Source organism: Octopus sinensis, linkage group LG4 (assembly GCF_006345805.1).
Source record: "Octopus sinensis linkage group LG4, ASM634580v1, whole genome shotgun sequence".
NCBI lineage: Eukaryota > Metazoa > Mollusca > Cephalopoda > Octopoda > Octopodidae > Octopus > Octopus sinensis.
In genome coordinates this window covers 14728153-14739811 of record NC_043000.1, presented here as the reverse complement: position 1 = coordinate 14739811, position 11659 = coordinate 14728153, and the positions used below count along the sequence as shown (strand labels likewise).

The window sequence follows — 11659 nt, the reverse complement described above, 5'->3', positions numbered from 1 at the left end:
CACAAATATATATATATATATATACATACACACATATATTACATACACACATACATCCACATATATATATATATATATATACACACACACACATAGTGAAAGGGAGAGAGAAAATGTGTGTGTGTGTGTGTGTATATATATATATATAATATATATATATATATATATATATATATATACATAGTGAAAGGGAGAGAGAAAGTGTGTGTATACATACACACACATATATATATATATATATATACACACACACACAGTGAAAGGGAGAGAGAAAGTGTGTGTATACACACACACACACATATATGCACTCACAGGTCATTCTTCGACACCCATCCCTTCTCCTCTCTGATTCCTTCTTTCTCTCTCTTCTCTCTCTTTGTTGCGTTTTGTCCCCCTTTTCTCTCTCTCTCTTCCTTTGCTTCTCTTTCTTTTCTTTTCCCTCTTCTCTGTCACGTGACTGTTGGCCGAAATCTGCCTTTCAGCTCCTGACCCTCGTCGTGTTAACATCGTTGTTTTTCGTCCGCCGCTATAAAGGCTTTTTCCAATGCGCCAGAGAAAAAATTTGTTTGCTTGTTATCAGTCGTAAGACACTTGTTGTTTTCACCGTTAATGCTTCTGTATTTCATGTTTCTGTATTCCATTATTGTTTTTTGTTTTTTTTTTTATATCTGTCCCTTTTGCTGTCCTGGTGTTCGTATGCATTCGATCCTTCTTCCAGGAAATCTACGCTTCCAGCTTAGTTTTTCTTGGAGGGCTGGCCGTGATCTAGTAATCTCAAGATTAATCAGCCGAAATTACTACGATGATCCGGTTCTTGACTGAAGACTGAGGGGTTCGAATGTCCTGTCCATGTTTATTGTATCGTCTTCTATGAGTTATACGTTCTTGTCCATGTTGTATTTTTCTACATACCTTAACTTAATATATATATATATATATATATATATATAAAGGCAAACTGGCAGAATTGTTAGCACAGTGGGTAACATTCTTAGCAGCATTTCCCCTATCTTTATGCTTTAAGTTCATATTCCACTTAGAGTGACTTTGCTTTTCATCCATTTGGGGGTTGGTCAAGTAAAAGTACCAGCTGAATACTGGGGTTGATGTAATTGGCTTACTCTCTCCTTGCAAAATTGCTGAAACCAATATATGCATACACAGCATACACAGAGAGTGACAAGGCCGGCCCTTTGAAATACAGGTACAACAGAAACAGGAAGTAAGAGTGAGAGAAAGTTGTGGTGAAAGAGTACAGCAGGGATCACCACCATCCCTGCCGGAGCCTCGTGGAGCTTTAGGTGTTTTCGCTCAATAAACACTCAGAACGCCCGGTCTGGGAATTGAAACCACGATCCTACGACCGCGAGTCCGCTGCCCTAACCACTGGGCCATTGCGCCTCCACTAACACACACACACACACAAACGTTCCTATTATTGTACCTCATTCAAAAATGTAGTCTAAAGCTTTTTTCCCTATTTTTAAGAATACACAAACGATGTTTAATTATGAAACCACACTTATTCTGATAAGCTAATGTGTGAAGGAACATAATGCCGACCTATATCAATGGGTTTAATAATTACGTTAAAATCTTGAGCAAAATCACAATACAACAGCACAAACAACATGAGACTCCAGAACTTAGGTCCATTTTATGTATAACAATTTATGATGTTGCCAACATTTCAGTAAGCTGCTCCAATGTCTAATTATATTGAAAAGTAATTAGAGCACAATAGGAAGTTGACTTGTTAGAAACATAGTGAGGAAGTTGTTAAGTAATATGATTGAAGTAATTAAACATCAATTATTAAAAAGTGTGAATTCTGACAAATATAAACACTGCTGTTGTTGGAATTATTTAGCCCCAGGTCAGTCCTGATTTAATAGGTTTATGATTAAAGGTGTTTCATAAACACCCACCCATTCTATTGCTTTATGAAGATAACTAGCAGTATCGCCCGGCGTTGTTTTGACCCTTTAGAATTGGAATTTTTGAAAAGTAAAAATTTTGCATTATGTAACTTGTTATTCTCTTCAAGTGAACAGTTTTCTGGTAGAAATACGCCGTAAAATGGCGACACAGCAGTCAAAAAAATCGTAATAAATAGGGATTTTCATAGAAAAAAAGCACCTTTTTGATGTAAATAATTTTTGGTGTTAACATGGTCCGATTTGAATTTTTTCTTCTACGGAATGAAGAGCAAGCCTTCTTCTATCATACTCTCAATTTTGGTCAACTTGCGCCACAGGGTCTCGGAGGAGATAGTGTTAGTTGAAGGCTACCAAACCTGCCATACACAGACAACTTCAGCTTTATATATAGATATATGTAGAAGTACATTATATAGTGATGAATGTGATTTAAGGGAGATTTGACTGCTGTTTCTAACAGTACCATATAGAAGATTCCTTGCTGACTCCCTGGTTGAGTGTAAGTCACGTGTATAATCCTTTTCCCTTGTAGATATATTAAAGTTCAACAACAGCAAGTCTCTATAAGGGTGTTTGACTTGTTTAGAAATAGTAGCTAAATTTCCCTCGTTTCATATCATAAAAAAAAAAAAAGGACAGATTAGACAATGCATTCCTAGATATATTATGCTTGAAAGAAAAATGCAATGGTCAATGTTGGAATGCTTCTGATCAAAGGAGTGTCCAAGCAAAGATGACCAGGGTGGAGCAGGGGCTAGAATACAACAGCAACAACAATTATTATTAGCTCTGCGGATTGGGTAAGTGGTACTGCAGCAGATCAGTGACTTAACCAGAGCAAGGGTTAACAGACTAATATCTCACAACTACTCAACTGTGAAGCCTACATCACACACACACACAGTCAGTGAGTCTGTCTGTCACTTTAGTATGTACATAACAGTTACCATCCGCACCCTTGCAGCAAGATCTGCAACAACTGCACAGACACGAAGCAGCAAAAGTATTAAGAATGATACTTACATCTACATATGTCTTGAATTCAGCCCCACTTAAGAGTATCACCTGTACAACTTTCCTCTTCTTAGGGGACCCACTGCCATTTAGTAAAGACATCCTGCAGCAGCCTGTCAGCTGATCTCCAAGTGGTAAACATTACATTGGTCTATGTGATACACCTGTAAAAGATGGAAAGGAAAAAAACATCAGTGGTGAGGCATAAGCGCAGCTATGTGGTTAAGAAGCTTGCTTCCCAACCATGTGATCTTGGGTTCAGTCCCACTGTACAAAATTTCAGGCTTTGTGCCTATAGAAGAAAGAATATGATATTCAACCTGGAGGGGGAAATTAATGAGCAATATTGACAAAAGTCTAGACGCAAGTATTAAAAGTACATGAACATGAATGTAGAAGGAAAGAATGATAACCTAGAAGGTATCATATATACACACACATATATATCATTACAGAGAGGTGTAAAATATCACAGAACATTCATTCACTGATAGTAAGTATTGCTTAGTTCCATTTTGTTAATGAGCACATGTTAAAATTATTTCAAAATGCCGAAACGTCTAGCTTTGACAACTTCCAAGACAAACTAAATCTGCAAATAGAAACAACATCTAGCTAGAAATATTACAAAATTTTGAAGTGATACAGAAATTAGAATTTTTTCAAATTGAAATAGCTGAGCTGTGATAATACAGATTTATTTAGGTCACAAATTGCATTTAGGTTTTGAAAGAATTATTAAATGCCAATCTGTATACAAATGATTCAATCAGTTACAATACAGATAATCCCTCCAAATATAATACAGCATAAGAAAATAGTCAGAAAAATGTAATAATTTGTTAAAACATTCATTTTATCTTTTTCACATAATGGCTGTGTAGTAAGAAGTTTTCTTCCCTGCCGCCTGATTTTGGGTTCAGTCCCACTGCATGGCACCTTGAACAAGTGTCTACTATATTCTGGACCAACCAAAGCTTTATGAGTGGATTTGGTAGGCAGACACTGAAAGAAACCTGTTTTATACATGTGTGTGCGTGTATATATATGTACATGTTTAAGTTTGTAATCCATTGCTTGACAACTGGTATTGATTTAGAAAATTACTATTTGTAAATCTCTCAAGGAGAGATATTCAGCAACAGTACTCCAGAGTAAAGATTATTTGCCAACATAACATGGCAGTCCTGGTTTAGGACGAATGTTGCTGTAATTTAGCCCCAGGAGACATCGTCTCCAGCTGGCTATATGACACAATCTATCCTTGTTCGAAAATATAAGGACACAGATCGTGTTGTACAGCCAGCTGGAGACGATGTCTCCTGGGGCTAAATTACAGCAACATTCGTCCTAAACCAGGACTGCAATGTTATGTTGGCAAATAATCTTTACTCTGGTATTGATTTGTTCACATTCCTGTGATTTAGTGGTTCAACTAAAGAGACTAATGGAATAAGTACCAGACTTACAATAAAAAAAACTGGAGTTGATTTGTCCAACTAAAATCTTTCATGGCTGCAATTCAATGACTGAAAGAAGTGACAAATATACATAGAGAACTCAAAGCACTGAACTAGATGCAAGTTGGTTTCTCATTTTTATAATACAGCTGTTGTTTAGAGCACTATGTTAGAATTTCACGTTCTATGATACCTACTTACAGTTATGTGAACAAGGATGTAAAGAAATAAATGGATAAATGGACAGGCTATATATACTTTGGTATCAATGGCAGGATATGAACTACGAGCTCTTAAGATAGGTGTTTTATTGACTGAGATGAGGATAAGATGCAAATCTTTGTGTTTCAGCTTTTACTTATTTTAGTCATTGGACTGCGGACATACAGGGTTTAACCAAACAATCGACCCCAGGACTTATTTCTCCTTTTTTAAGTCTGATACTTATTCTACTGTCCTCTTTTGCTGAACCACTAAGCTCTGGGAACATAAACAAACCAACACTGGTTAACATGCAGTGGGGTGGGAGACACCGACACACACACAAACACATGAAGACTTCCATACAGTTTGCATCTATCGAGTTCACTCACAAGATATTGGTTGGCCCAGGGCTATAGTAGAAGACACTGGCCCAAGGTGCCATGCAGTGAGAATGAACCTGAAACCACATGGTTGCAAAGTAAGCTTCTTAACCACACAGCCATGCTTGCACCTCCAATGTCTAACTGAGGAGAGTTGAGGAGCCCTGCTCAAGAGACAATTCTTAACCAGAAGTTCAGTGACAAATCCTGACATCATGAATTCAGCAGTACCTGGTTTACTCCCTGTACATTTAATTTATTTTCTATAATATGAAACATTAACCCTTTAGTGTTCACATTATTCTGCCAAAATTAATCCTTTTTTATCTAAATTGTTTTGAACTAATCATGCATTATCTTGAATCTATGAGATTTTGATGAGGTACCTGTAATTTTTAAAACGATATTGTAGGGTTAGTGTGAGAGACCAGATCTGGCCAGTCTGACCATAAAACAGGCAGAATACTTTTGGCCGGATATGGCCGGTTTAAATGCTAAAGGGTTAAAAGAACTAAGAATCAGAATTGGTGTCAATTTCACAGATTACAGTCAGAACAGTATAATAAAGGCATGTAATCAAGGGAATTTAAATTAAATGTGATGGCGACAAAAGAAGGAATGGCTATGAAACCTGGAATTAACAGAGACAAGGTAGTTTCTTTTACTCAATGTTTAGAAGCAACAACAAAAAAAAAAAGCCAATCCTGAAAATATCTGAAATTCTCTGACAATTACCAAAACAACACCACTACCACTACCATGAACACCAAACAATACTGTCACTGTTGTTTTTTTCCAAGTGGTACCAGATAAACAGACTAACTTTCTACCAATAGAAACATTCAAACAGCTAACATGGGAATGTAGGAATATAAGAAAATGGTGACCTTGAGGCAGAAATTTTCAACATGATGCAATAAGCATCATCATCGTCATCATCTTGAGCAAGGAGATTGAGGTAAAAAAATAAGCAAAACAGCTCCATTAATAAGGAAGGTCACAATCAGCACTACATGTGGTAGACATAATTCCAATAAATGAAGGGTCAAAATATATGCCAGTTTAATGATGGTGGTCACATACAAATCTTAATATGAGAGATACAAACCAACAAAGGAACTTCTATGTAACTGTTCAAATTTCCCTTAAATTCCATCATGAAAAGAGGAAGGACACATTAGATAATCAAGTTCTAGATACACTGTCCTTTAAAACGAAACAGATGTGATAGTCATGAAATGGAGTGTCTTTGATCTTAAGTCTTCTGGAGCTGGTTTGACTTAGGGCTAAACAATATCGACACAATATAGAGAAATGTTGTTTTGTGGTAAAGACTTTTCATGAACTGAGGAGTAAGTAACCCATTTTCATTCTCCTTTTCATCACTTTCTTTAATATCCTTTTCTATTCTAGGCACAAGGCCCGAAATTTTAGGAGATGGGACCTGTCGATTAGATCGACTCCAGTACACAACTGGTACTTAAGTTATCGACCCCGAAAGGATGAAAGGCAAAGTCGACCTCAGCGGAATTTGAACTCAGAATGTAAAGACAGACGAAATACCTATTTCTTCACTACCCACAAGGGGCTAAACACAGAGAGGACAAGCAAGGACAGACAAACGGATTAAGTCGATTATATCGACCCCAGTGCGTAACTGGTACTTATTTAATCGAACCCGAAAGGATGAAAGGCAAAGTCGACCTCGGTGGAATTTGAACTCAGAACGTAGCGGCAGACAAAATACCGCTAAGCATTTCACCCAGCATGCTAACGTTTCTGCCAGCTTGCCACTGAATAAAGCATGAACATCAAACCTGTTCACATCTTTGTAAATGGTTCCATGAAATTGTTCCAGCAGCAGCAGAAATTAAGTAACATTTAATCATGACACATCCATTCAACCATGGCAAGATCAAGTGAAGCGACATATCAGCCAGCCAGAGTGTTCAATATAAAAAATTCAAGTCTGAAAAACTACTGAAACCCTCAGTGAAGAAAGTAGAGAGAAAATCATAGGACAAAATGATATTCTGCTTTGCAACCTACTCCTGCTTCCCTGACCCTGGTTGTAACAAAACTTGATTCTATCTGAATTTAAACTCACAATAGTAAGACATTAAATATAGAGATATACTGTTGATATACAGTGTTTCTTATATAGATTCATCATTTAACCCTTTAGTGTTCAGATTATTCTATCAAACATAATGCCTATTGATTCCCATTGATTCGAATTAATCATGCATTATCTCATATCTTCAAGATCTTGATGGTGTAATTACTTAATGTAGAATAACATTGTAGGGTAGGTGTGAGAGCCTGGATCTGGCCAGTTTGAACATAAAACAGGTAGAATACTTTTGGCCGGATATGGCCGGTTTAGATACTAAAGGGTTAATGTCCATTTTCCCATGCTTGCATAGGTCAGTCAGAATTCGCTGAGGCTGATTTTCTACAACTAGAGGCTTTTCCTGTCACCAACCCTTAGCTGTTTTCAAAGCAAGGTAATATTTTCCCATGGCCAGACTTGTTTTGTCATGGAAGATAAACTTACTTGCATGACACTGATAATGATTTACAGCCATCACGTGATGTCTAGACAAGGGTACATGTGGACACACACAAATATATATATATGTTTCTACATCCAGCTGTAGAAACATTGCCAAATTAGACTGGAGCCTGGTGCAGCCTTCTGGCTTCCCAGAACCCCGGTCGAACCGTCCAACCCATGCTAGCATGGAGAACGGACGTTAAACGACGATGATATATGACAGGCTCCTTTCAGTTTTTGGCTACCAAATTCACTCAAAAGGCTTTATTCTGCTCTGAGACTCTAGTAGAAGACATGCCCAAGGTGCCACATGCTTGGGAAGCAAGCTTCTTAACCACAGTCATGCCTGCACCTAGATATGGAAAGTAGCACATACATATACAGAGACAGTTATATAGTTATATAGAGACAAGCATGGATAAGATATATGGTAGAAGGACATTCTGGGCTCCCGAATCCTTCTGAATACAGTAACGAAAGGGTTAACCTTTCGTTACTGTATTTATTTTGAGATGCTTTGTGTTTCTTTCAATCACTTTAAATATAACAAAGAAATTAGTAAAATATCTTAGTTATCATTAAGCTAATGTTAGGAACATAAATTGTGACTAAGTTCTGGTGGAAGATTTTAATTCAGAATGTATGAAAACAAGACATTTATACCCAGAGTCAGAGCCGGTTTCAGCCGGGTTGGTAACGAAAGGGTTAAGTAATGAATGCCTTTATATTACAGAGGGAAGCAAAGTGCATACCCAACAGTTATACAGCTCAAGCAGAATTAAATGAACAGTTTCTTGGTGAACAAGAAACAAGCCTTGAAGGGCTAAGTCAACAAGATATTAAAATAACATTATTCTCGACTCTTTGAACCACCACCACCACCAGCATCACCACCTCTAAATTGGATTTCAATGCAAAGAACAGGAGAACTTTTGAAGCCAATAATAATTTCAACATGGCAGTGTTTGCTTTTGTGATATCTGTAAATAAACAACAGATAAATATTACCATTATCTTATGTAATATGTTTGGTTAATGGAACACTGCTAGTCAGTATCTACTGTTTCATTTCAGGTCATAACATATTCAGGAAAATGATGACTATCACAACTTCAGTTCTCCCCACCATTAAAAACCTTATACTACATGCCTATGTGAAAAAACTATTATTACTACAGGTGTTGGACTGTAACTTCATTTTCTAACCAAAGTTTGCAAACAGGTTTCTATCTTCAATAGAAAATACTTCAGCTTGGTTGCTTAAATGTTTGACAAAAACATAAACATTAAAAAATTAATTTCCTTCTTCTCTTGTATGAGAGCTCATGTCACACATACACTAAGGCAGAAATCAAAAGTGTGATAGCCAAATAGATAAGATAGTAGACTACCTACTTAGGGGTTCAGAATTTAAAACCCACCATTTGTGTTTTTAGCTGTGTTACTGGAGGAAATCCCTTATCTGAAGTACTTTAGTTTACTTAGCATCCAAGAAGCAATGAGAACATTTGGAAAGGTTACATGCAATAGACTAATATCTTATCCAAGAGTATATTTATTCATCTGCTCACCACCATAAAACCAGAAATAAGCAGCAATCCTTAAAAGCTCTTTAGTTTTCAGAAGTTTTTCTTTTTTCTTTTTTTTTCTTTTTTACATACACTATTAGGTAACAGTTAGCTCAGAAATGAATAGCAGAAAAAGGCAAAGTTAGAAAATAAAATGAAAAAAAAACAAAATGACAAGCCTACTATATGAAGGGAGAGTGACAGAGATATAGAGAATACCATAACCATGGGTTCAAAACAGGATGTTTTTCAGCTTTGACTGAAAAACAATTTGGAGAATGAGTAATAAAAACAAATAGACAAAAATAAAAAGCAAAAGAGAATTTATAGCATCAGTGGGAACAGCATACCACAGAATGGCATTCCAAAGTGGCATCCTGTGCTGATTTAGTTTCACATCTTCCTCCAGAAAATCTGCAGTTTGCTATCAATGAAGCTAATGAGGTCTCGTTACTGTTTATTCCTACGTACTGGGGCTTCTGAGCAGCCGTTTCAACTGAATGTATATGACTGAAGTTTCAAAAGTTAGTCAGTCACGAGAAACTTAACTGTAGCTGTCACCTTGTCATGCCTTTCAGTCTAATAAAAGATTTGTTGCCAACATATAAAATAATATGGTGGACCAAGAAAATTTGGCTAATTAAAAATATGTCTGGTGAAGAGAAAGAATTCACAACTAAAATTCTGGTTGAGAAAGGCAAGGGAGATAACTTTGATATGAAAATAAAAACAATGATGGCAATATGTTAGATAATATATTGCCACTGTCATCATCATCATCTACCATCATGTTGACATTGATTAGATGGTTCACAACAGGATCCAGTGAGCCACAGAACTGCATCCAGCTGTAATGTCTCCTTTGGAATGGTTTCCATGGCTCAATGTTCTTTCTAGTTGTTCTTTCAGAGTGTATTGGATGGCTTTTTTTGTTTTTGTTTACATTCTGTAAAGTGGTTGGCATTAGGAAAGGCATTAAGTTGTAATATACATATAACATTGTAGCGGGATCACTGCCAGAGAAGCTGTCTGGCACGTAAAGAGCACCATTTGAGCATGATCATCGTCAGCGTCGCCTCACTGGCACTTGTGCCGGTGGCACGTGAACAAAACATTCGAGCAAGGTCATTGCCAGTGCTGCTGAACTGACTCCTGTGCAGGTGGCACATAAAAATCACCATTTTTGAGCGTGGCTGTTGCCAGTACCGCCAGACTGGCCCTTGTGCCGGTGGCACTTTAAAAGCACCCACTACACTCTCGGAGTGGTTGGCATTAGGAAGGGCATCCAGCTGTAGAAACTCTGCCAGATCAAATTGGAGCCTGGCGCAGCCATCTGGTTTGCCAGTCCTCAGTCAAATCATCCAACCCATGCTAGCATGGAAAGCGGACGTTCAACGATGATGATGAACATTGATTTATATGGGAACTACAACAGCCATAATGGTAGGCAAGGAGCAGGGTTTAGAAAACAGTTGAGGTGTGTTTTGAGGATTACAGGCCATGCTTGGAGTAAATATGTCAGTTGAATATTTCAGTGGACATCAAGCTAGTTAATTCATGTATGTCTGATTTGGGAGATGAAATACAGAGTTGTGGTGGTGATCAGACCAGTCAAAATACTGTCAGATATTTTCATGGAATGGCATTTCAACAAATTTAGACATTTATAAACAGTTGGAACTAACTGCTTTTAGAAGTGGGCACTCTCATTTTCTTTAACCACTCCAACAAGAATTAATAGTACATCTGTCAACCATGCAAAAAAGAGAAGAGTGTAATAACACACCAGGTGATGTTGAATGAATGAATGAATAACAGAAATAAATGCACAACACAGCTGACCAATCATTTGATTTGGTTGGTTTAGTTTCCATATATGCGTGCATGTCTTTCAGAATCGTTGGTTGGCATCCTTTCTGTCTCGGAAGACAATGGAGTTGCGCACAAAGTAGTCTAGTCCGGCTTTTATATTTCATGTCCTGATACATTTCCTGCTGTGGCTGTGTAGTCCTATCCTGGACAAACACTCCCTCTGGCAGGTACCGCAAATGTAGCGAAGACTGTTCCTGGCTGGTTGTAGTGCCATAGTCTCTTGTTGACATCTCTTCCTTTCTTTCCATTTCTCCTCTCTCTCTCTCACTCCTTTGTATTCCCTCTTTTACGGTACGTCGCCATTATCCACGGTTGCCGGCAACTGCCCCCCAACCGCTAATATTGATGTTGCAGGCCTTCATGTCCCTTTTGCAAACATCCTTGTAACGTAAGATCGGTCTACCCACAGACCTAGTACCCACATGTCTTTCAGAATCACTACGAAGGAAAATAGTTCAGACAACTGCAAGGCTGTAAAGTTTATTTATTGAAAGAAAATTAAAGAAAAATTTTACAGAATCTTGTTGCTGTTGTTGTTATTGTTGTTGACATAGCAGATCACAGTCTGCAATGAGAAATTCTAAAATTTGACATTCTCACATGACAACTTTCAGTTATAATTGGTTACTTATTAAACCAAATCATATTCATGCTACATACAACG

At 37.4% G+C, this 11659-nt stretch overlaps 1 protein-coding gene across 2 annotated transcripts in view; it reads right to left on the bottom strand.

Moving 5' to 3' along the window:
• The window catches only part of LOC115210713 (flocculation protein FLO11-like), a 136366-nt gene that overhangs the window by 55702 nt on the left and 69005 nt on the right, over positions 1-11659 (bottom strand). For both annotated transcript variants that reach the window (XM_029779410.2, XM_029779408.2), the window contains one exon: positions 2964-3118. In XM_029779410.2, the coding sequence (XP_029635270.1) occupies positions 2964-3056 (93 nt within the window). In that variant the 5' untranslated portion in view covers positions 3057-3118. The remainder of the gene's footprint in view (positions 1-2963; positions 3119-11659) is intronic.